The sequence below is a fragment of the Equus caballus genome, chromosome 28 (assembly GCF_041296265.1).
Source record: "Equus caballus isolate H_3958 breed thoroughbred chromosome 28, TB-T2T, whole genome shotgun sequence".
Lineage (NCBI taxonomy): Eukaryota > Metazoa > Chordata > Mammalia > Perissodactyla > Equidae > Equus > Equus caballus.
Window position 1 is genome coordinate 17,447,347 of NC_091711.1, and position 27,784 is coordinate 17,475,130.

Genomic DNA, 27,784 nt, shown 5'->3' on the forward strand with positions numbered 1-27,784 from the left:
AATTTCCTTCTTCCATATCCCACTATATTATACTACATACAACTATATGACAAACATAGCAATGATAAATGCTTTTTTTCATATTAAAAAGGTACAGCTGAACAGAAAAACAAGATAAGTGGTAGTAGAACAAAAACACATAGATTTTATATGTGTTTGAGAGTAGACACAGGGGAAGGGATCAGGAATTTATGCCAAAAGGATGGATACTGGGATAATTGAAGGCCGAGAGTGTTGGGGAATGAAGGCAACTTACTTATGCTGGGGATGTAGAGGCAGATAATTGCACAACTGGGACCAGGCCATAATTAAGAGGAAAATTAGAAGAAAAAAAAGCTGCAACTGCTGCTACTATAAGATCCTCAAAGATACAGGAATAATACTAATAGTAAATGGAAAGAAAATTATGGAACCAAAGTGATCAAATTTTGATTAGAGGAAGATGGATATGCAAATGAGCCTATTATAAATTGTGGAAATTGAAAATATTATCCCTGAAATAAACTCTGGACTGGACATCATGAAGAGAGAATTAGTGAATTGAAAGATTTTCGATGAAGGAACAATGATTAGATTGACAGCTGACATCATATCAGAAACAATGCATATCAAAAGACAATGCAGTTATTTCTTAATAATAGGAGTAAATAAAAATATCATCCAGAATACTCTTCACTAACCTTCAAGAGTGAGGACAGAGTAAGACATAATCAGGCATTCAAAGGTGGGTTTTGAGGAAGCCAATAAATAACATCTTTGTCTTCCAAACAAGATCAAAGCATATTGTGCAACAGACAAGAATGAGAAAAATGGAAATAAAATATCATTTTACTTACTTCCAAATATATATCAGAAGGCTTGTTGTAGATCTAAATAATTATATTGTTGATTAAACTTATCCCCCAAAACTCAAGGATTTTCCTGCAGAAGACTGTCATAGTTCAGCTTCCCCAGGAGATACGCTCTGAGATTCTGATACTTGAGTGCAGGACATTTATTGGGGAAGACTTTCAAGAACAACTCCTTTGAAGGATGAAAGATGCAGGATTGAGCAGAGGGAGAAGGGGAACTGCGACAGAGTTGCAGCAGAGGAATTGAGCTCTGGCAGTAGGTAGACCCTTTTGAGTTGTGCCAGCTTGAGTCAAGAGGACCAGGCTTTTATGACCCTGCATCTCCTCAGGAAAGGGTGTGGCTTGGGCGCGGCAGCTCTTTTCATCTAAGGACAATTTCCAGAGAGGGATTCAGCTGAGATCCCCCAGGCTTCAACTTTCCTAGCTGCTGGAGGAATCTGATTCAGTTATTAAAAGTGATCTGAGTGAGAGATGATAATATCCACTATACTCAGTAAGTTTAGCATTCATGGATGCAACAACATAGTATATAAAATGTGTCAACGGTCCACAAATAAATCCACAAATTACAAGCAATTCCAGCCAAAATTACAGCTGTTTTATTAGGAACCTGAAAAATCTCATTCTAAGATATGTATTGATAAATAAAAACTCAAGATTATATAAGTCAACTTTGAAAAAGAAGAGCAACTTGTGTCACAGGTATAAAGACTTAGTTCAGGAGGCAGCCAGGTGGTATATTAATTAAGTTTGTGCACTCCGCTTCGGCAGACTGGGGTTCTCAAGTTTGGATCGCCAGCACAGACCTACACACCACTCATCAAGCCAGGCTGTGGCAGGATCCCACATACATAACAGAGGAAGATTGTCACAGGTTTTAGCTCAGGGACAATCTTCTTCACCAAAAAAAAAAAAAAAAAAAAAGACTTACTTCAAAGCTAAAGTACATTTTGTGGTGCTAGCACAGGCTTGGATAAATAGACCAATGGATATGTGTAGTGAGTTCAGGAATAGACCTATGGCTATATTTGAATGTAATATATGATAAAGGTGGGAAAAGTCAGATTGTTGGTAAATAGAATTCAGGAAACTAGCATTGAGAAAACAACAGGGCTATATGTAAACCATATACAACCTTTACAATGTTCAAAGGGAATTCAGAAGTTTTAAAGACTCAAATGTGAAAGGTAAAGCTATGGAACTGATGTAATAAAATGATTAAGAATATCTTTGGAACTTAGCAATAAAGAAAGACTTCTCTAAAAAGATACAAATAGTATAAATTATGTGGCAATTGATTGACTTGACTGTGTTAGATTAAATATTCCTCCCTATGGAGGAATTTATAGGAAAGGTTAACAGATTATAGAGATGGACATACTATTTTCAGCTCCTAAAACTAACAATAGCTTACTACCTAAATATAAAAAGAACTCCTGCAAATGAACAATATAAAGTCAGTTAACCCAATGAAAAAGAAATATAAATGCAATAGAAAAATAATATACATAGATAGTTCACAGGAATGATGCTTAATGCTAAATCCATATGAAGAGATGCTCAGTTATATAACCAGAGGAATAAAAATTAAAACTAAGAAGTTACATGACTATACTCATCAGAATAGCAAAAATCAGAAGATTGGGGTAATGTAAAGTGCTGTTAACAATGTGGAAACACTGATGGATGGCTGGTGAAAGTAGAAGCTGGTACAGTCATTCTGGAAGGAAATCTGTCAGTGTTTATTAAAATAGGTCTTTCTAGGCCTTATTACCCTTCAAGCCCATTCTTGGAGGGAAAAAAATATATATATACATATTTCCATATATTAGCAACAAACTTTAGAAAAATTTAATTTAAAAAACCTTCCATTCGCCACAATGTAAAAAATGTAAAATATTTAGGGATAAATGTTAACATTAAGATGTGCAAGATCTCCTTAGTAACTATCAAACATTGCTTTAAAAAAGTAAAAGAGCTTGAGCCAGCCTGGTGGTGAGGCAGTTAAGTTGGCACACTCTGCTTTGGCGGCCCAAGGTTCATGGGTTCAGATCCCAGGCGCCGACCTAGCACCACTCATCAAGCCATGCTGTGGCAGGCGTCCCACATATAAAATATAGGAAGATGGGCATGGATGTTAGCTCAGAGCCAATCTTCCTCAGCAAAAAGAACAGGATTGATGGCAGATGTTGGCTTAGAGCTAATCTTCCTCCAAAACAACAAAAGAATAGCTACACCATATTCATGAGTAGGAAGACTCAAATTGTAAGATGTCAATTCTCCCCAGATGATCTATAAATTCAGTACAATCCTGGAAAACATTTTAGTAGAAATGGACAAATTTTAAGTTGTATATGGAGATGCACAGGACCTTAAATTGTCAATGCAATCTTGAAAAGAATATTAAGAAGACTCATACTACCTGATTTCAAACCTTGCTAGAAAGCCCCAGTATGTAATCAAGACTGTGTGTTATATGCATACAGGTAGAAAAGCCAATCAATGGAAAAGAATAGAGTCCAAGAAAATACCACACTTACATGGTTAATTGATTTTCCTTAAAGATATCAAAGCAATTAAAAAAGGGAAAGAATAATTTTTTCAACAAATAGTGCCAGACAACTGGGATATCTACATGGAAAAAAAGTGAGTCTTGGCTCCTCCTTCACATCTTACTTAAAAATGAATTTGAGATGAATTATGGGCCTATGGAAAAGCTAAAATTATAAAACTTCTTAAAGAAAACGTAGTAAGATATTTTCACAAACCTGGGGTAAGCAAAGTTTTCTTAGAACAAAGAAAAACATAAATCGGAAAAGAAAAAGATAAATTGTACTTCATCAAATTTAAAAGCATTTGCACTTATAAAGACACCATTCACAGAATGAAAAGAAATGAAAAACCCAACCACATCCTGGAAGAAAAATTCATATTCTCTCTCTCTCTCTCAACTTTCTCTCTTTCCACAAGCAACGCTCCACATGCAAATAACCCCTCCTCCCCATGTACACATCCAACAAAGGGCTTGTATCCAGAATATACTTTTTAAAAACACCTAAAATAAATAATATAAAGATAAATAACCCAAGTTATAAAAAAAAGTCAAAAGATTTGAGAGACTTCACAAAAGAAGATATTTGAATGGTTAATAAGCACATTAATTTAAATTAAAACAATGAGATACTACTACACAGCACTAGAATGGTTAAAATTTAAAAGACAGAAAGCACAGATGTAGGCAAAGATATGGAACACCTAGAACTCTCATACATTACTAGTATAATGAAAACTGATAAAACCCTTTTGGAAAATAGGCAATTTATTATAGAGTTATACATACTCCTACTCTATGACCTGTTAATTCTACTCCTAGATGCTTACTCAAAGGAAATGAAAGCAAATGTCCACATAAACACCTGTATGAAAATCACATAGCAGCTCTGTTGATAAAGGCCAAAAAATACAAACATCCTAAATGTTTCTCAGTGGGAGAATGGATAAACTGTGGTATATTCTTACAATGGCATACCTACTCAGAAATGAAAAGAAATGAACTCCTGATACACAGAGCAATATGGCCCGTATCAAAAACAATATAGTGAGTGAAAGAAGCCAGACACAAAACAGTACATGCTGTATGATTTTCTTTATATTAAGTTCAAGAACAGAGAAAGCTAACCTCTCCAATGGTGAAAGAAATCAAAACAGCAGTTGCTTCTGAGGACAAGTTACTAGAAGGAGGCACAAAGGAACTATTTGGTAGTTATTTTAATCAGAGTCCACCAGAGAAACAGAACCAATATGAAATATATCTCTCTTATATTTTATACATATTTGTGTGTATGTGTGTGTGTGTGTGTGTGTGTACAGGACCTAGAATAGCCAATGCAATCTTGAAAAAGAACAGTAAGATGACTCATCCCACCTGCTTTCAGACTCAGACTGCAAATTACACCATCAGCCCCCTCTGGGCTATCCATCTACCTGGAAAATCTATCTAGAGATTTTTATGCATGTGTGTGTGTGTGTATATATATATATAAATATATATAAAGAGATTTATTTTACACACATATATAGAGAGAGATTTTATAGATATATTTATTTATTATAAGGAATTATATATTGTCTATTATAAGTAATTCCCTCATTCAGTTATAGAGGCTGAGAAGTCCCGTGAACTGCTGTCTGCCAGCTGGAGACCCAGCAGAGCCTGGTGGTGTCGTTGCAGTCTGAGTCTGAAGGCCTGAGAACCAGGCGTGCCAGTCATAGAAGGTCTGGTCTTAAGACAGGAGAAGATGTATGTCCCAATTCCATCAGACAAGCAGAGAGCAGGAATTTTCCCTTCCTTTGCCTTTTTATTCTATTCAGGCCCTGGACGGATTAGATGATTCCCACCCACATTGGGGAGGGGCAATCTGGTGAACTCAGTCTGCCTATTCACATGCTAATCTCATCCAGAAACACCCTCTCAGACACACACGGAAATAATGTTTAACCAACTATCTGGGCATCCTGTGATGTGGTCAAGTTGACATATAAAATTGACCATCACAGTAGTGATCTGTAAAAAATAATTGAATTGAACAGTGTAATTAGAAAATGTGCAAAGGCTTGAATAGATACTTCACCAAAGAGAATATTCAGATAGAAATAAGCACATGAAAAGATATTAGACCTCATTAATCAATCACTAGTGAAGTTGTTAAAGCCTCTATATGATACCACTATACACCTATTAGAGTGATTAAAATAAAATACTAACAATATCAAGTACTGGCGAATATGTGGAGCGGCTGGATTTCTCATACATTGCTGCTGAGAAGGGTACTGCCCTGGAAAAAATTTGTCAGTTTCTTATAAAGCTAAATAGACATTTACATGGCTCAACAATGCTGCTCCAGAGCATTTTTCCTAGAGAAATGAACTTATGTTCAATTAAAAACCTGTATATAAATGTTCACAGTAGTTTTATTTGTAATAGCCAAAAATTGGAAACAACCCAAATCTCATTTAATGAGTGACAGGATAAGGAAATGGTGGTACATACGTACAGTAGATATACAAGAGAAAAGAATAAAAAGCAACAAACTTTCGATACATACAAAGACTTTGATGGATCTCAAAAGCATTATGCTGAATTAAAAAAGACAATCTCAAAAGGTTACATTTTTGTATGATTTCATTTACATAACATTCTCAAAAATCATATAATAGTGATGGAGAACTTGGTAGTGGTTGCCAGTGGTTAGGTTGAGAGAGGGTATGACTCTAAAGGGAGAGCAAGGGAGTTTCTCTGAGAAGATGGAACATTCTGCACCCTGATTCATATAGTTATATGAATTTATACATGTGATAAAATGTCAAAGAAGTATAAACAAACCAAAAAAATAGTGCATATGAAAACTGGTAAAATTTTAATAAGGTCTGTGGTTTAGTAATGTTATTGCACTAGTGTCAGTTTCCTGGTTTTATGATCAAACTTTGGTTATATAAGATATTACTCTGGCAATTTGGGTAGAGCCTATACAGGAAACTCTCAGAACCAATTTTTGCAACTTCTATGGGAGTTTTGAATTACTTCAAAATAAAAATTTTAAAGATGACGGAACTTCATGTTTAAGGTCTGTACATTTCATTTCATGTAAATTATAGCTCTATAAAACATTTACAGTGCCTTCCATGCCCACATATATTATATAACAAGGATTCTGCCTTATTATGTAAGAGAAGGGGTTTGTGCACTGGTGAAAATGTGTTACGAATGGAGAGCTATGCATAACTCAGCTTTCTGCAACCAAAGATAACAATACTTTAAAATCACTTATATGTTTAGAAATTGGTATAATGATGTGGTATGTTCATAGCATTTACAATAATTTTATAACAATTTGCATATTATTCAAACAGTTAAAATGAATGAATGAACTAAATTAAGATCTTGTGGATACAATGTACAGTAAAAAAAAAAGCTGCAAAAAAAAGATACCGCTTATGTTAATTTTGAAAATAACACTCTAAAATTTTTTAAATATTTATATGTAGAAATACTACAAGGTAGCTTATAAGTTGATTTTGCTTTGTATAATTTTATTTTGCTTTTTGAAAAATCTGGATAATAAGTAAATAGATACTTATTTTTATGTAAGCTATTTAGTATGTCTTACCTTCTAAAAATACTTTTAAAATAAATATTTAATAAAATCTTGTTTATGAAATAAAAGCAGAATAAAGGGGAACTCCTTATTCTTTATTAAATGAGAGAGATCCTCTATTTATAATTAAGTTGCCTGGGTTGGAGATGAATCAGGATCCAGATGTTTAGAAGTCATGTTGCAAAATTCATACCCCTGATTTCACTGTGAAAATATAGGGAAAAAATTACAAACTTTGTAGATGGTGCTAGAAATCTGAGCTATTCAAAAACAAAGACCTATGAGAATTTTTCAAAATTACTATTTAATAAATATTTGCTGTTGAATTGCACATAAGAAAATTCTTATCCAACATTAACTTAAAACTGTTTATTGTGTTATAATCATACAAAATGTTTAATGTTGCAGATCTTTAGAATGAAACGTGCTTTGGCAGAATAAGAGCTAAAAGCATGATCAGTTGTGTTTAGTTCTCATATATCCGTTTCGCGTGCTATAGGAGAAAAGATGTATTTTTATGATTTATCTATTCATTAACAGTACGAGGAAAAATGATGTTCAACTTGAAAGCCGATGTTTTCAGGAATTGAATCTGATTATTAATGCACAAGTGGCTGTGTCAGAGGGATAATGGACCTGTCACTAGCCCCTTTATGAAATTTCTAGGTTGGAATTTAAACTGCTGAGTGGCACCATTGTGAAATCATGAATTCCTGTTAAATTTCGCTTCTAAATTTGATTCCCTGTTATAATCTGGTCTAATTAGTAATTGACATTAATTGTTTTCTATTTCTGAAGAAACAATCTTTTGGACATTAATGGCTTAGATGATAGCGAGATTTTTGGAAGGCATGTGTTCACAAATATTTTCTTGACATATGGGTATCATTTTATTTGAAGGACGGTGGGATTTATACTTTCTAAATAGGCACAGTGAAATTATGTAATCTAATTGAAGCAAATAAAATCTGATTTTAAAATCTTGAGGCTTATTGTTAAAGCCTCTTCAGCCAGCAGCAGGGTCACCTATGCGGTTAACATGTTTCTGTTTGTTTTGTAACTGGTCTCACCAAAACTGTGGTATTGCTTTGGTATTTCCCCCTTATTCTTGACTGGTTCTTTTTAAGTCTTAGTATTGATAGAACTATTCTAATGGGAACATTAGGCATGTACTCTTATGTACTAATTGAAATAAAATTCAGAAAGAATGTGTAACATTTTTCAAACTAATCACAAGCGTAAATTGGAAGCCAATTGTTATTTATTTCATTTTAAACAGTTTTCTACTGAGGTTTTTTACAATGCAATTGTATCACTTCGCTAGGTACATCAAAAAGTAACTAACATTATAGAATTGTATTTCTATTCTGAGTTCAGCAATAGCAAACTTGCTTACTTAACAATGAGAGCTCATGTTTGTAAGGGTAGGAAGGGGAATGTAAGGGAGAAGGGCAAAGATCTAAATCTGAAAGAGGATGATTTTAATGTGTGTGTGCGTGGCGAGAACATTTAAGAGCCACTCTTTTAGCAATTTTCAAGTATACGATACAGTATTGTTAACTAGAGTCACCACACTGTACGTTAGATCCCCAGAATTTACTCATCTTATAACTGGAAGTCTGTACCCTTTCACCTATTTCCCCCACCCCTAGCTCCTGGCAATCACCAATCTATTCTCTCTTTGATGAGTTCAACCTTTTTAGATTGTACATATCAATGAAATCATATAGTATTTGTTTTTCTCTGACTTATTTCACTCTGCAAATTGACCTCAGCTTCCATCCATGTCATCACAAATGGCAGAATTTCCTTCTTTTTTTATGGCTGGATAGTATTCAATTGTATATATACACCACATCTTCTTAATCCATGAGGATGATCTTTAGATTTTCATTTCATAAGTTTTTGTAGTTCATCATATGGAGACAACTTTTTAACCACGTTGATGGTTTTATGGTTTTATTTTGCTCTATTTAAATTCTTCTCACATCAAACATTAAGGACAATGCTTTCTCACAGGATTTCAAGCATCCTGTGGTTTGAGCTAAATCCCACCTACTCTGAGGCTGCTTTGCTTTCCATTGTGGCATTTCCCCCACTTCAGGACTGAGTCTTGATAAATCCTTACTTAACGATATTAGACATTATGGAAAACAATATTTTATAGGCAAGAAGCAATTCTTTCAGCTCTTAGGTTCAGCCCAAGATAGTAGTAAAAGTTCAGATGGTAATTTTAGATGAAATAAATTATCTAATTCTTATGTCCTTAAAATATCTTGAAATTTGTATATATTTACCATTAACCCCAAATTAGACTTAATGTGTGATATTTTTATATTAATAATGGTTATAATGAGAAGGTAGAGATCTTTTGTGACTTTGTAGTATACAAATATGGGATGAAAGGCATTTCAGGGAACTTTATTGAGAAGATATACTTACAAGGAGTAAAATATAAATATTGCAGAAAATAATCCAATATGACACTTCTAACATTCAATTAAGAATTAAATAATATACTTGGTAAATAAGTGATGTTAAGCTGTTTAAAGTTTCATCAGTTGCCTTTAAGATTGATTTTCATCAAAATTACTCTACTAAAATGTTTTCTTTTGTTGTACAGACTCAAATAGCAAAGCTCAATTTTAAAATCGGCTCCTATTTGCAAAAAATGCTTTGACATAGTGCATTTGTTCTGCCTGGGCAGCAATAAAGGATTGTGGTATCATTTTGAAGACGGTTGTTTGACAGAGCCTGTTTGTTTATTTGGGGTAATGTGAGCTGCATTCAGAAAATGCCATATTTTGTTTCATGATTGTATACATTCTCTCCTATTGCTCCCAGGCAAGACTTGTAAGCAGAGAAGACACAGATTTAGACCTTCTTTCCATGACCAGTGGAAGCGCTTTGTCTGTGAAGAGAGAAAAAAAAAATCAAGCACACAGACACTCAGCGGGATCTTCAAGTAAGTTGTGGTTTCCTTCAGAATTAATTTAGAAATCACAAATGAATTGATGGAGCCTAACGCCAGCAAGCATTCTTTTACAGATAGGGGGTAAGGACGCCAGCAACCAGAACTGCCCAAAAATGAGTATTTGAATTTTTTTCTTTCTTTAAATGTCTTCTTTTGATGTAAACAAAATTAAATTATTTCTAAAATTAACAGCATCAGTTTTTATTTTGCTTGTATTCTGTGACTCAGTGGTCTACTCCCTGCCCCCATGGATCATATTGAATTCTTTGATCATTTAGTTCTAAAAGGATTTTTTAGGCTAATTGTAAAAAGTTGGATTTATATATCAAAGTAGTGTATTTTGGCCTTTTGTCATTGGTTTAATAGATGTTGTAGGTAAAGTTACTATTTAAAGGAAATTCTTTTAACATAACGTATTTTAGATAATAATGGTATGCTGTCAAAACCATGCTTTTAAAAACTATTTCTATTGAACAGATGACAGTTTATATTTATTAATGATGACATTTTACATTTATAAATCTGTCACATACATTTATTACCTTTAATTTGGGGAGAATTGCATTGCAGTTATTAACTCTGAAAAAAAGGTAAACATTTAAATAATATCTATATCTTGTGGTATTGGGGGGTGACAGAGCCTAATTTTTCCAAATTCTTCATTTAACTTACATACCCTAGAGATTTTGAAGAATCTTCTAAAATGTGGTATATTAGTATAAAGATGTTTTATTTTCATATCATATTTTGTTAAGTTCCCCAAAGTATAGTGAGCTTCAAAAGTCCACACATTAATTTACACTTTATTATCAGTATTAAGTTATTCTTGAAAAAGTCTTATTACTCACTGATATTATAGTTATACACATACAAAGTCAATATTTGATTAAATGTGAAATATTCAGTGGTCCAGATGGTGCTCTCCAGATAAATGAAAACTCCAAAATGACTCTCTAACTTTTACTTTTTATTCATATACTTAGCATTAGTAGATTCTAATCACTTAAATCCATTAATACATCAAGTTAATTTTGATAAACTTTAATTTTCTTTTGAAATAATAATTTTAATATATCTAATTTAAAAATATTTCCCAGGATTCAAAGTTCTTCGAGTGCTTGAATTTTCCTTACTTGATTATAGAATCTGTCACAAAATCTAGTCAATATGGTTAGGAAAGAAATAATTTTAGGTTTATCACCCAAGTAAAATTATTCATCTAATATAGATTTTCTGCATTATTAACATAATGTGTTAATTGCATCAATTTTCAAAATATACATTACATTTCAGAAGGAATCAACCTGTGCCACACATAATAATAACACTATATCCATTTTAAGCATTGCATGTTACAAACTCATATGATATTTCTTTCAAGCAGTGTGGGTAAAAAAAACAAATAAAACACCACCAAAGACATTGCCCGTCGCTTTACAGAACATCAAAGCTTCTGTTCATAATATATCATCTAAATGTTAAAACATAAATAGGTCAATATATCAGCAACTATCATGAAATGCACAAGCTTCATCTTTCACTTACGTGTCATTGAATCATAGATTTTAGAGTATACAAGATCATTGTGTAGAGTTCATTTCTTAACACATTCTCTAAGAAACTGTAATAAGGCCATTCTCACTGTAATTCCAATTAGTTGTCAATAAGGGACATTATTACAAACTCTACTAATCACTAAATCTGTTCACTAAGTGACAATTTGAGACAAGCCACTTTAGAAAAATAGCTTTTATTAAATAGCAGAATGATTATGACTAAAATACTCCTTCCCTGATGACTGTAGTTCCTAGTTTACTGTGCTGTCTGCATGATATAATGATAAAGAGTGTGGGCTCTGACACCAGTTTGCTTGCATTTAATCATGATTTAATTTCCTCATCCTTAAAATGGGAATGATAAAAGAAGTACCTACCTTGTAGAGTTGTTGTTTGGATCAATGTAGAGCATTTAGAGCAATATCTGTCACAAAATAAGTGCTTAATAAATGTTCTTTATAATTGCCACCTACACGTAGCTGTAAAGGAAGAATCATTTGAGGTAAGATATAGAAGTCTTAGCATCTAGGCCCATGGGCTAACTAGTTCCACCTGTAAGAAACCTACTCTTAATAGTGGCTTGACTGAAAAACTTGGCTTAGCCCATTATCTATAGAAATCTTTTAACCATCAAAGTCCTTGGGTCCTTGGCCTTCATGGCCCTGGGCCAACCACTTACAGCTCTGGTATTTTGAAAGCTCTTTTTCCTCCAGCTTTCTCTCTCTCTCTCTCTCTCAAAAATTTGTCACCTTATTAAAGCTAAAGTATTTCTTTTAGCTTTTCAAGCCAAATCTAGAGAGTAGTTTATGGGCTGCAGCTATAAAGCTCTTTGAGCCTTTGAACTTTTCTACATATTTTTCTTTCAAAGCTTGCTATAATATTTGTAACATGTATTCTTTGGAATCAGATAAACTCAGGATTAAAATCCCAGTTCCACCATGACATATAAGTTGTATGACCTTGGGTAAATTATTTAACCTCTAAGAATGAGTTTCTGTAAAATGGGAATAATGTCTATCTCATAAAGTTTTGAGAAAGAAATGAGTAAAAATATACATAAAGCATGTGATATATTGCCTAGCATATACCAAGGGCTAAAGAATAGTACTTGTTTATAGTGTTTGTTATTGTTATGTGTTTTATGTTGCTGTTGCATAATTTTAAACTCCAAAGTAGAATTATTTTCCTTTCCTGTGTGTCAAATAATACCAGAACCAGCATACTTTCAGCATACCCACCATCTCAAGCAATATTGTCTTTTCTTAGAGAATTTCCTGTTTTCTGTCCCTTTCCTTTCAAGTCTTTCTGCTCTCTTACAAGAAGCCACAGCAGGCTCCTCCTTCCTAGCTTTCTAATCTATCTTATGGTTTAAAAGAGATGAAAGATGTCACATCCTTATTCAAAAATTGCCATCTATAAAATGAATGGGCCAAGACATTTCCTCAGTTAGATAATATTTAGACAAAATATTTGATTTTCTTAAACGGTTTGGTTTTCTCAATTTTCCCACTTAATACTTAAAATAAAGTATGCATTACAATAATAATAATTTCATTACTATAGCAATTTATAGCTTTACAAATTTCATTATCTTTTCTTATTTATAATGATTATTTTTCTTTGACAGATAACATAAATGAGACTCAGAGAGTTTATTTAATTTGCCTTTGGCACAAAAAACTTAGCAAGAGAAAGCAGCAACTTGAACCCATCTTTTCTTATTCCAAACCCAGTGCTATATTGCCTTTTATTCTTTCATAGACTAAAATATACAGCTTCGTTGGTAAGAGTAGAACATAATTAATGTGGTTCTTACCACTCAAGAACCATTTATTGAATGGCCACTGCTCACTATATACCTAGTTTAGGTTTCCAGTCACCTCCTCCTGCTCATCTTTGCACTTCCCAGAACTCACTCTACTTTCGAAGTTAGCCAGGGATTGAGACTCCACAATACCTCTGTGATGGTGCATAATCAACTCAAAGTCAATTTCTGCTTTGAGCATGTCTAAATTCTCATGAAAAGTAAGCCTTTTTAATATGGAACTGAATTTTTTGAATATGTTAAAAAACATTTCTCAGAAGTGAAGCCGCTAAAGTAGTTGAAGTGGGTGAGGAAGGCTTGTTGGAGGCAATAGACTTGACTTGTCCCTAGAATGATATTTGGGGTTTAAGTAAGGAAAGACATAGAAGCAGCCATCTAAACAAGGCAAAGGGTAAAATATGAATATACGTTCGTGGAACATTGAGGAGTCTGTCTGGACCAGAAGTTCCACATACTGAAGTAATGTAAAATAAGGTTGGATTAAAAATGAAGCCTAGTTTCAGGTAAGTTTGAAAGTAAAGTGGAGGAGTTGGACTTTCCTACTGATAATCAATAACTAATAGAGATTTCTGAAAATCCCTTAGTGTTTTAGAAAGCTTAAGATCAGTTGAGGAAAGGTGTTCTGAGGCAGTCCTGACGTTATGTAATGCTGCCAATATATTAACACAATAATTTTACAGCTTTTATTAAAAAGATTAATTTTGGTTATCAATACAAAGTGAAATCGTTTACTGGATGTCAATACTCAATAATATATGCAGATCGAGAGACTGAAAGTGCTAGCTCAAGCAAAAGTAGATTCCAAAGATGACCATTACAGTTTTCTCCAAATTACTAAGCATATTTTAACATAATTTTAAATTTGAAAATCAAGAATTATCACCATGTTTTATATTCATGTATGTCTCTGTATGTATATACACACAAATATATGGATATCTGATTTGTCCATAGCTGCAGTATATATACATAATATGCATTTATAATCCCTCATTGAGTAAACTTCAAACTTAAATATTATTGCATGCATCTGTGGGTCATTGTATAAACCACACATCATGATAGTAAGCCATTACATGCCTACAATGTGTAAAGCACTATGTAGGCCAGTAAGAAAGTACAAAGATGGAGATGCACAAGACCTAGAATAGCCGGCACAATAGTGAAAGAGAAGAACAAAGTTGGAAGACCAACACTCTCAAATTCAATACTTACTGTAAAGGGAAATCTAAACTAAAACCATGAGATATCACTACACACCTATTAGAAAGGCCAAAATTCAGAACACTGACAATACCAAATATTGACAAGGATGTGGAACAACACGAACTCTCATTCATTGCTGGTGAAAATAAAAAATGGTACAACCACGTTGGAAGACAGTTTGACAGTTTCTTAAAAAACTAAGCACACTCTTCCCATGTGATCCAGCAGTCACGCTCCTGGTATTTACCCACAGGTGTTGAAAACTTATGTCCACACAAAAACCTGCACATAAATGTTTATAGCAGCTTTTTTCATAATTGCCAAAATTTGGAAGCAACCAAGATGTCCTTTAGGAGGTAAATGGCTAAATAATCTGTAGTACATCCAGATAATAGAATATTATCCAGTGCTAAACAGAAATGAGCTACCAAGCCATGAAAAGACATGAAGGAAACTTAAATGCACATTGCTAAGTGAAAGAAGCCAGTCTGGATAGGCTAAATACTGTATGATTCCAACTATGTGACATTCTTGAAAAGTCAAAACTATGGAAATGGTAAAAATATCAATAGTTGCTATGGGGCTGAGGGGGAGGGGAGATGAATAGGTGGAGCACAGAGGATTTTTAAGGCAGTGAAAATACTCTGTATGATATAATAATGATGGATTCATGTCATTCATTATACGTTTGTGCAAACCCATAGAATGTACAAAACCAAAAGAGAACTGTAATGTAAACTATGGACTTTGGGTGACTATGTTGTGTCAATTTAGGTTCATCATTTGTAACAAAGGTGCTTCTCTGGTGGGGAATGTTGATAATGAGGAAGACTATGTATGAATGGGGGCAGGGGTTATATGGGAAATCTCTGTACCTTCCCTTCAATTTTGCTCTGAACCTAAAACTGCTCTAAAAAAATAAAGTCTTAAAAAAGTGGAGGGAAAAAAGAAAAGAAAAAAAAGCAAACAGAAAAGGTCAGAAGGGTTTTCCTTGCCAGCTATTGCGTGATATTTACTTTGGAATAAGTAGGATTTAGATTTCAATTTTATACATGTAAATTGCCAAGAGTTAAGGAGGCAGAAAGCTGTAGAGCTGAGACTCAAATCTGGGTCCTCTGATTCCTAGAGTAAATATGTCAGTTGCTTCCCATCCAACTTTTCTGCACCATAAATGTTTTGCTTCCATCTATCTCAACATAAAGACGGAACAAAAAGACACTATTAGAAATTATGATTTCCTTTACAAAAAGAAAGTACAAAGATGAATTGTGTGTGCTTAGCACATAAAAGTCACTTACATTAAGATAATAAATGAATATATCAGCCACTGTTGCTTTTCTTCCTGTATCATATTCATATGATATTCATATCACCTTATTTTTCAATGGATATTGTCTTCTCCAGAACAAGGGAAACCAATTCCATTAACATTCTATGACCTTCTCTCCAAACTGTGGTGTGAGGTTTAGCTTAACGGTTACAGATATCAGAGAAAGGTTGCAACATACTATAAATATCACTGTATTATGGAATTCAATCAACATGAAGATGGGATTTTAAAGGGTTTAGCCTCTCTCAGGGAGGAAAATCTCTCTCAGAAGCGCTAAACAGACTTCCTTTCAGATTCTGTTGGTCACAAAAGTGGGTACTAATTTTTCATGTTTATTGTTTATTGTCCTTCTCCCCTGTTAGCATGTATGTTCCCGGAGGGCAGGGAATTTAATGAAGTTTCCTAGGTACCTAGAACAACTGCCTGGCATATGGTAGGTCCTTTGATGTCTATTTGATGAATGAATTCGTGGATGAATATGGCCATCCTTTAGCTGCCTGAGGGCTGGAAAAGAAAGTGTCTACAGTTTCATGCTCCATAGTGAGAGGCAGGCTGTACTGACAAAGGAAGGAAGATTGACATTCAACAGTGTCTGCAAAGCTTCTAAGAGCACCTGACCTGTCCAAAATCCTGGTGCTGTTATCATTAAAGAGCAGAATCTATGCAAATGGTAAGGGTTTCCTTCCAGGTGAGTCTTTGAAATGACACAATCACTAGATGCAGGTTCCCATGGATCCAGCCTACATGAAGCCAATCTTGTCACTTGTTCATTCAAAGATATTTACAGAGTGCTCCGTGACAGGCCAGTGCTTTATCCAGGGGAAAGAGTGCTGAGCAACACTAGCATATTTCCAGCCTTCGTGAAGTGTATAAACTACATAAATATATGCTGTGACAATCTGGGTCCAATCAAGAGGTGGCTCTCATATAGTAGGTTAAACAGGGAAAGTTTAAGTATTATTAGCTATGCCAAAGGAGCAGCTACAAAATATGGGGAAACGCTCTATGCTACCCTAGGGCTGAGGGGGAGCACTCAAAGGACAAACTTGGAAGGTTCAGACCTCACTAGAGAAGGTGTGGTTCAGCCAGAGGTCAGCACAGAAGCTCCCTGGTTTGGCCAGACCAAAGTTGGTCTGGAGTTACTGGGCAAACAATAGGACACGCTCTGGAGTGCAGGAGTGGGAACAGGTGACAGCAATCAGGAACATGGGCATGCAGTGAGAGGGGCCCTGATAAGGCAGAAGGCGCAGCAGGCTTTTGTTTCCCTGGGGAAAGGACAGCACACAGGTCTCACTAGGTGAAAGCTGCAAGGTGGCAGAGGGATAACGTTCTGGGCCTGTGGCTCAGGCAGGCTGCATCAGAGGTCCTCAAACCCACCAGGCCAACCCCACCCCACCTATGCCAGTAAGTGCAAAGCCCCTTCCTCAGGCAGTGTCCCTCCAGCACCCTCTACTGAGAAAGCTTACCATATCTCACTTCAAAGGAGAAATGCTTCAAGGAATTCTTTAATCACAAAACATGTAATGAAGGGTGTATTCATTGCTAAGAGGCAATAAATCGATAACTGACACATATGCATGCACTGAATTACTATCTGAATATAATAATTTATATATGTATATGAATTTTAAGTATGTGTATGAAAAACATCTTTCTAAAAGTAAATTGGACTCACTATTCTCTTTAGAAGAGATTCACAGCTTGGACCAAATTAAAGCCTAGTATTATTTTATTCATGACGTTTTAGTCTAGGAAATGCGTTTGAGTGAGAAAAATTACCAAGAATTTTTCACCACTGAGAAAAATTGAGGAAACATATAATAAGATCTCAAATTGTTAAGAAAATGTTCCATCATTCTTTTTCTCTTTCTTCTAAGATTTATATGCTACTTCCAGCCTATAAAACTATGTTGTTAACTAGGGAAAATGACTAGGGAATGACTTTAATAAAGTATAGTATAGCCCTTACTAAACTGGAGTTATGAAGTACAGAGGTGAGAGGTGGTGAATATGGCAATTGCATTTTTCAACATAGTGAGAGACAGTGTGGTAATGGTAAGAGTATGAGTGGAGAGATTGGGAAATCAATTTCTAGTTCTGGCTTGGCTCCTCACCAGCTTGTTTGTGACCTCGGTAAGTCACTTAGAACTCCTTTATAAATTTAGTAGGTAAAAGGAAGCCTGGCATACTGGAAGGAAACTTGGAGTAAGCCAGATTTGAATTTGAATCCCCTGTCTCATACATATGTTTTTGTGAGCTTGGATGAGATATTTCATGTTTGGTTTGTCCATTTAGAAAATATCATGGTGAAAATTAGATGACTATATAAATGCATATTTTGTACTCATGTGAGAAAAGGGGGAAAAAAGAGAAAAACCTAAAGAGATCCAAAAGTCCTTATAGCTTTAAAATTTCATAATTCTGCAACTAGAACAATAAAACTTTGTATATGACAATTTCCCAATTAAAAAGGAACAGAAGCTATTATTTCTGTTGTTTCATAGTACAAAATTCATATTTGTAACTGAAAATTTTCTCCATGCCAGAATATTTCCAAATGACCCTGATTTCAAACTTATTTAAATTGTCTCTAATTACTTTAGCTAAGTGCAGTCAACTAAGATGGGGAAAAAGTAAATCTTTCCTTTAGATGTTTTCCAAGTAAAGATCCAAAGATTCTATCATCCATGAGAAATTGCAGCTATTTTATAAAGTAAAGTTGAATTTTAAAAAGCTAGAAGTGATTCTGAAACTCAACATGTCTACTGAAATAATTTGGCTTAAGAATATCCTACTGTAAATACTTAGTAGTTGATATCTTAATGTCCCAATACATTTTTTTTAAAAGAAAAATATCCCATTTTCTATTGAGAACCCAGTCAACATTTCATAGAGTAGCATTTGGAAATGACCTTTAGCTTAATCTTTAGCCAGATGTTTACTTTTTAGAAAGAAGTTGTTGCTTATAAACTTGAAATTAAATACATTAAAGAGAGAACTAGGTACAAAACCTACAGCTACAAGGTAATTTAATAAATAAGTTATCTTGAAAGTAATTCATAAAGCCTATGAAGTTTATACAAATGTAAAATGTTATTACAGGAAAAACAAGGAATAAGATTAGATAGCTATCCTCTTTAAGATAAATTTCAGTTTTGTAATTTATAGGACTGTGTGAGAGATGGCTTTGTTTTTAAATCTGATATTCTCATGCAGAATATTACAGGGCCAAGCCTGTGGTCTCACCTGAAGAAAGCAATGCATGTCCTGAAGAGAACTCTAGTACATTTATGGGCCAAAACTGGAAGGAAATAGAGGGGTTCTCTTTTTGAATATAAGGTTAATAATATTTTAAACCCACCCTGAATGAACTGTACCTTTAAAGTTATTTGTGGCTGTTTTGTTCAGTAAACGTTTATTGAGCACCTAATATATACAAAGTACTATTCTATGTTGTAGAGATCATTTCAAATTCAATTAAATATCAAAATTCTAAACTTTATAAAAATACAGGTCATCCTCTGTTGCTTATAGTTACACTTAATATAGTAAATGTTGCAAATTTTTTAAAAAGTAGAGCTTATATTTATTTTAAAAAGTTTAAAAAGTCATTATTTTGGTATTTCAAAAATATAAGCAATATCTCTTATGTGAAATAGCTTTGTTTTTGGTTTTTCTCCCTGAAAGTACTAATAATAAACTCCATCCAATGCAAAAATGTGTTAATGAATTGCAGTGTCAATTTTTAAGGTAGCATGACCCACATCTGTGGTCGCAAGTTGTTCCCCCTCCACTCCTACAGTAAGGAAACTTGGTTGGAACGGACAGATTGCATATTCTCCAAAGAGACTCTTGTAAATGTAAGCACGTGGTTCACGCTGGCCTGTATACCTTAGGAACTCGTCTTCAGTAAGTCACAGTCTGAGTAATACACTTACCATCTCTAAGACAATTCCGAAATAGACTACTCAAATGAGGGCCATACCGGGCTTTCAACAGTAGAGGCCCCTGGTTTCTTTTAAGGAATTAGAGCTTTGGTAACGGACCAGCTCCTGTTGCTCACAACCATCTAGGGAGTCTCTTTCAACACAAAGAATGTGGAAATATTCATGCTTTATTGTCCCCTGCCAGTCAGAACAATAACATTCCCATCATGGAGTCTCTTATTGTTAAAGGAAGAGAAAACCACAATTATGTGACATTTTCATATTACCAAGTTTCTTATTTGGATCATAAGTTTACAATTTTACATAAAATACCAGGCCAAAATATACAGATAGATGGATAGATAGATACATAGATAGATAGATAGATACACACACACACACACACACACACACACACACAAAGAGAAATTTACCTCCTAATTCTTGCCACATTATCATTTATATTCAGTTACAAGCATGATTTTCAAAATGTAAAACATCAGAAATAACAGTTCAAAATATAGTTATAAATGACTTTATATCGCTGATGATTCATTGGTGGATTTACCTCCCCATTTTGTCATCTTGCTGCTCTCTAAGCCTTCTGCCGCCCCACTCCTAACCAACATCTCCTTTGAAGTCTACCTTTTTCAAGGCTCCAAGATCTACAACCAGCATTTTGACCATTTGGGCAGCTCTGCTAGTTCCTATTGGTCCCTTACATTTCATAACTTAAATTTACAGATAAATAATTTCCTTACTGCACGTTTAGAAAGGTTTTACATTTAATTGAATTTTCTGTCACATGGAGTGTTCAAAAGGTGGGTAAAAGTTACGTGTAATCTTGTCCCTACTTGGATATTTTTCAATATAGGCTGAAACTATGCATAAAAATAATAATTGAGTTTTGGTTCAATTGTCCACTAATTAACTAGCATATTGGTCTTATTTGTACAAAAATCTAAATAGTTATATAATTCTGATGTATTTTCTTCAGATACTATCTTAAAGAAAAAAGAAAAAAGAAAAGTCTCTAGTATTCTGTCTATTTTTGCAAAGTTCAAAGGAGACACTACTCATTAATGTTATTTTTATTAAAGTATATTTTCATGTAATATAGCCCAAATTACTCAAATATGGGCATAGTCTTTGCACAACTTCAGATATTCTGGTAACACCTAGTTTACAGAGACCTTGAGAGGTAAAGAGAAGACAGTGACGTAAGTAAAGGATAAGAAAGTCTGAAAACAACTTTTGATAAAATAATTAAGTTAAAAAAATCATGTTAGAAGTTATGAGATCATATGTAGATATAGGTAGATATCATTATGGATACAGATATAGAAATATCTCTTGTGTTTCTCCACTCACAGAAATTGAGGGTAGTATTGTTTTTCATTGATATATTTTATTCAGTTTTAGTTTTACAGGTCTTAATTCCAGGTAATGAACAGTTTTTTTCCATTCCAAGCCATGAAAAACAGATATGCATCTCACGTTTGCTTCCTTAGTAATTTTCTTTGTAGTACTGTTATATTAGAAACATACTTTATTTCTGAATATTAAACAAGGTATTGACTTCTTTACTTCTTTCTTTATTTTGACTTGGGCATATAAAGCCAAGTTTCAACTGTGTTACTGTCTCTTACCTTTGGGCAAATAATTTAAGTGCATTGCTTCAGTTTTCTCATCTTTAAAAGATGATATGTATCTTGCAGAGTTGTTATGAGAATCAAAAGAGACAGTGAATATAAAGTGCCAAGCCAGGGCCTAGGACATGTGGACTCAAATTTCTGCTTCTCCTTCAATGGGACATTTTCAGGAAAGATATGAGTGAATTGACTTTGGCAGAGAATCAAAGAGTAATGAGAAGTTGAAGGATGATGAAAAAATATGGGCAATAACACATAATACTCTCCTAGTAGATTTAATGGTAAAAAGCAATGTAATTGTGTTCAAGCAAAAATTTTGTTGATGCTAAATGCACAATAAATTGTTACATATATGCACAGTAGTAATATTTTTAATTAATTAGCATACTTATAAATGATGATGTTCTGACTACAAAATTGTCTAATTCCTTGATATTCATGATCTATGCTAACTGTTGCCAAATTTCATTGTAGGAAAGGTAAATACTGACTATCAGATTTCCCATTAAAAAGATTCAAACTTTGGGGCTGACCTGGTGGCATAGCAGTTAAGCTCGCATGCTCCACTTCGGCAGCCCGGGGTTCACTGGTTTGGAGGCCGGCGCCAACCTATGCACCGCTTAACAAGCCATGCTGTGGCAGCCGTCCCATAGATAAAGTAGAGGAAGATGGTCACAGATGTTAGCTCAGGGCCAATCTTCCTCAGCAAAAAGAGGAAGGTTGGTGGTGGATATTAGCTCAGGGCTAATCTTCCTCAAAAAGAAAAAAAAAAAAGATTCAAACTTCAATCTCACTCTAGACATTATATTTTTCCCGAGATAAAAACAAGGTGAAAATAAGATTTTATAAACAATTGTGGCCAAGTTAAACGTTTTTGTTCTATGTATAATGAAATCTGGCTTTGTCTATCCTCTTAAAGTATTCAAAGTTACATGTCAATAAGGAAGCTAGAGTTACATCTCATAGAATTATTATCATTGTTGTTGTTCAGCGAGAGTTGGTCTCTAACAATGTTAAAGTTTAAGGCTTTTTTAAAATTATTGCTTGAACCATTAACTCTGATTTTTCTTGGCCTGAAATTTTGGGGTAGGAGCTTTAAAATACAAATTTGTTTGGTCTTGATATTTTGGCCCTAAACTTTGGCAATTAATAAAACAAACACATTAGCAATAACACTTCGACCTTTAAAATATGCCCTTAACCAGAATAGGAGAGTCAAAATTAATTACTGTTACACCAAGAGCAAGTTTACATGGTTGGTGGAATCATTTAACACATAAATATTAAAACCAGCACAGAGTAGTCACACAATAAATAGCCGTTGATTTAATGTCCTTTAGCAGCTCGATACTACCTATTGCCAAGATCTGAGACAGTTTAATGAAACAGTCAACAATGATTCCTGACACAGTTAAATGTAACAGTTATTAGTAACACTGAATAATGTTTACAGATCTAAAACAGTAGTTAGTTTCACCAGCAGTTGACATTATGCAGAGAAAGACAGATTTCATCTGTACTTGTGTAAGAGAACTAGTTGTACATATGTCAGGTACATTTATTCTTTCTAAACAAAACAAAACAAAACAAAAACCTACACACATTTTAACATTTTTGAGGACAGCATCCATGTATGCTCTATTGATAACAGATTAAAGCATCATGTTTCTAACCGTTGTAATTTAGTTCTTACCCCTTTCCTTCATGATCATTTTCTTTGTTAACTGTTTTACTCTGTTTTTTTTTTGTTTTTTTTTTTTTCTGGTGGTTATTGTTGTTTTCAAACCAATTTCTTACACTAGCTAATGTGGTGCGAAAATAAATGGGTATGATCAAATGTGAAATGCATTTGTCAAATGAATGAAACTGAAGTGCAATAATATAATAAATCCTCAGGCTAGTCATGTTTATTGTTGCCAAATGTCTCCCTGCTAAGAACTAATAAGCATGAAAAGGGATAATGAAAGTTTCCATGAAAACTTTTTGGAAACCTATTCACAAGTCTTCACTATCTGGGAAAGTGGCAATAAGTATTTGTTTTATACAAGTTCCATATGAGGACTGTAAAGATGGGATTATGAGAATAGAGTCAAATGGAAAGCAACTACGAAATGATAGTTACTGATATTACTTGGTACACAGAAGAAAATTGACAGGGAAGCTCCACTGAAAGGCAGAATAGAACAGTGCCTGCTACACAATAGGTACTAAGTACATGTGGAATGAATGTGTAAGTAAAAGGAAGATTTTACGTTAAAGCTTTCAAAGACCCCAGGTGATCTTGAAAATCGAATTTGGGTTTTTAACATTTAAATTCCAAAGGATAACTGCTCAGTGATAAACATTTTAGAATTTACTTAAAATGCATATTTTTGCTAAAAGTTTACTTTGGGAAAATTAATTAACATGGGAAAATGAGGTGTAAGATGAGATCATTAGAAGTTAAAATATAGTGTTATATAAGAACAGAGTTGTTTCAAAGGAATCTGCATATCAATTAAGGGTAAAAATATTCTCAATTATTAGCATTATTTATGCCATTATTCTTTAATTACAAATAGTTATGGACACTCAGTTGTAAATATTGTAAATATAATGGAATTGAATAGAGTCCTGAAGAGAACATTAAAAAAAAAATGATCAGAGAAATTGGAAACAGAACTTTCCTGAATTAACAAGAGTAAGGGCACATATGACCTGATTTTTAGTACCAACTGTGTGAAGCAGAAAATGATACCCAGGTAGCTTATGGATTTTAAGTTTCACTCAACTGCTTATTGAGCTACACTTTTTATTACTCAATTTAGACGTTTAAATACTCAATAAGTATCTACGAGTTTGGTGGAAAGCCGGAAAACTGCAATAACCAGAGTTATATAGAATAGTCATCAATGGAAAGAAGAGTTTTAGTTAATTTAAATGTGACAGAAGGCAAATCTAATTCTGAAAAAAATAACAAAATCTATTTAGATATTAGAACAAAAAATAAATCACTCAAAAAATTTTCCTCCAGAAAAATAATGGAAACAATGTTGAACAATGTTAGTATAAGAACCGCAGAATTTATAGAAGTCAGACAGTATTTTTAGCACCACATTCTAATGGTGCAGACACAGCCACAAGGTATCTTTAAGAAGGAATCAACACAGTAGTGTGTTAAAAATAATAAAACTTGGGAAAAGAATGCATGTTATAAGAAAGCCTCAAGGATTCTAGATCAAATATGAATGGTAGCTATTATAAAAGATCAAGAAATAGGCAAAATACAAAATTAAAAATCTATACAATGTCTATCGACATAAGATTTCCCACCCTATCTGATATACATTAGCTTTTATGCTCATTAGGAATTGTTTTTTTTTCTCAAATTAAATGTACATAGACAAAGCAAATTATATGTATCACACGTTTTAAAAAAATAACATCATGTTTTAGCAACAATAGTAAATATTGTAGACATTATTGTGACTATTAACTAACTTTTTCTTATTTATATGTCTCTTAAATATAGGGTAAAAAGAGTAACTGTAAATGTCATTGTCCAATTGAGATTTCAAAGAAAACAGAAATTTTATTAATATTTTTATGTTATAGAAAAAACGTTTATTCACTGAAAAAGCTTGGAAACAGCTTCAACAACAAACAAAATCAACATGTTACACTGAGGAAATCTGAATATGACATAAACAACCTGTTTATGTCATTTTCATTCTCAGTGTTAGACCTTAAACTGTCTACCTGAAGTTCACTGAAAACGATCATTGTCACTCAAGGTCGGACATAGCAGTGACTTTAAAAAGCAACTGCTATTTGAATACTGCAATATCCACCTCACCCTCAAACTTGCCCAGTGTAACTCATTCGCAGCACTTAAACTGATGTAAATGCTTTGCTGCTAAAAATTTGTTCTGGTCACTTTCATTAAAACGTCGAATTTTTTTTCTCCGTGCTTTACTTATGCTGTATCTGCTGCTAAGAAATACAATATGGGAAGGATTTTGAAATGATTTCTATATCCAGACACATAGTGTTGGGTGTATCAATGAAAATTCAATGACGTATTACTATACATTATGAAATTTCTATTTTGACCTGTTCAACGAAGTTTTCTTTTATACATACCAGGAGAGTCATTCAAAGCATTTTACATATTAAATTACTTATCAAAACACAGCATATATAGACCTTGACATTTGTTCAAGAACCAAGGATTTAACCAAAAAAATTTTTTTAAAGGACCAGAACAAATCTTTAGCAGAACACAGATTATGTGGCAAAGAAGTGACTTATTGGAAGATAGGGCATACTTATCAAGACATACTTTCAGAATATATGTAAGAGACCGACTGGTTTATTTGTATGATCACCTGCGAATATGCAGCAGACTGTTGTTAAAGAAATATAAAATCTATAACAATAATTTTGCAGAAAAGAGAAAAGAATGATCAAAGGTCCTTTAGTCATAATTTTTTATTCCAGGAACCCATCAGTAGGTCTGGCTCTAATAATTTTTTGAGGCAAGATTCTCTCACTATTATATTTTCCTGTGGGTAAGTAATTTTAGAATAATTATACATTGACTGTATTAAATTGCTTCTTTATTTTCTTTTTTCATTTCTAGAGTAATCATAGGACAAAATAATAGCTTTGCAATGAATGCCAATATGTGGTTCCTTCATAGATGTGTTGTTTTACTCCTCAATTTATTTTCTAGTTTTCTAGTGGTTCAAGAATTTATATGATGACAAAAGACTCTCACTAAATGCAATGAGAGAATAAGCAATATTGATTACTGCTCAAATTGTTTATTTACACATAGCAAAATAAATGCAAGCTTTTAATCACATCTAAAGTATTGCTTTAAAACTAGTATATAGTCACATTTGTTTATGTAATTTTAAAGACAAATTTCCTACAGCATTTTCATTCCACTGAAAATATACTTCAAAATTGCTATAAAGCTGTCTTTTAATATCACACATGTTCTCTAAAATATAATTATTATTTGCTGAAGGAATTACATTAAACAATGAAAAATTTACAGACTGCCTTCTAAATTTAGGATTACATTGTGGATAAGTACAAAAAGACTTGAAGATTCATCAGCAGTTTCAAAATAACAGACAACAAAACAGTATTAGGAAAAGAAATTGTACCATATGGTAAATTTGTAGTCAATAAAAAAATCCTCTAGAATACGGAAACGCTGTTAAGAATGAGGGCTAGATCTAAGGAAAAGTTATGTTTTAATGCAATTCCATTTATTTCATTTTGAAATAATTATTTTAGAAGTATACAAAATTATCTGTATTTCAATACTTTGCACAGAAAGTGTCACCTTTCTTACATATTATTTTCCATCTTTGATAAGAAGCTTATACTAAAAATAATGGCATTAAATAATACATCTTTATATTATTAAAATATTTTCATCAAAAATATTAAACAACAATGGACTATTATTGAATTATATTTTAAAATACATACTTATTTCTATGTATTACCTTGAAGAACGCCTATAAGGAATTTGATTTAGCTTTCTCTATTGGAACAAAACATTTGTGTTAGCCATTTGTAGAAATCTGCTTACTCTTTTATTAATCTCTAAAGTTTTTATCTTGAATAAATGTATCTGAATTTTAAATGTGTCCCAATAGTTCTTCATTTCTCACACCCGCCTGGTCCCCTGCCCCTCCACCCCCAGCATCCTCCCTAAATAACGTGTTCTCATGAATATGTACTTGCTATCCAGGAATCAGTTTATTCATCAAAGAATTGTTACTGCTGGGGCAAGGTGAGGGCCTGCTGTTATTGTGACTGTTTTTTAAAATAGACCAAAGTAGACATCCCATTCTCTTATTTGGAAAAAATATATTTCCATTATGTAAGTAGTAAGTAGAAGAGAATAAGCTTTTAGGCTGCTTTCTTACGCTTTTTAGGCCACTGTTTTATCATTAGGAAACTCCTGCTTTTATGTACCAGTAATATTCCTATTGCTTGAAATCGTTCTTGCAGTTTCGAAAAGAACGACTGACTGACTTACAGGCAATAGTTTCGTGCAGGATAAATCTGGCCCTTGGAAGCCAACTTCACTTGGCACCTCTCTTAGTTCGTCTCTCCGCTTAGATTGCCTTCCCCAGTGCCAGCTGTGAAGGTCTCTAAACTCATAAGCCACGTTCCACCTCTAACTGCATTACAGACTTGTGCCTATAGCCATAGGCGCTGGCCTCTCTGTGCCAGGACACCCTTTCCTAAAACAATAACTTTAATTTTTTTCCCTCTTTTTCAGTAATGTTCTCTAAAAATAAA

General features: G+C 33.6%; 1 protein-coding gene across 16 annotated transcripts in view; it reads left to right on the forward strand.

Moving 5' to 3' along the window:
• Window positions 1-27,784, forward strand: part of LRRIQ1 (leucine rich repeats and IQ motif containing 1) — a 214,479-nt gene that overhangs the window by 181,679 nt on the left and 5,016 nt on the right. For 12 of the 16 annotated variants that reach the window (XM_070254620.1, XM_023631410.2, XM_070254613.1 and 9 more), the window contains one exon: window positions 9,851-9,971. In XM_070254620.1, coding sequence (XP_070110721.1) covers window positions 9,851-9,971 — 121 coding nt within the window. The other 4 variants (XM_070254616.1, XM_070254619.1, XM_070254612.1 and 1 more) reach the window with 2 other exon arrangements.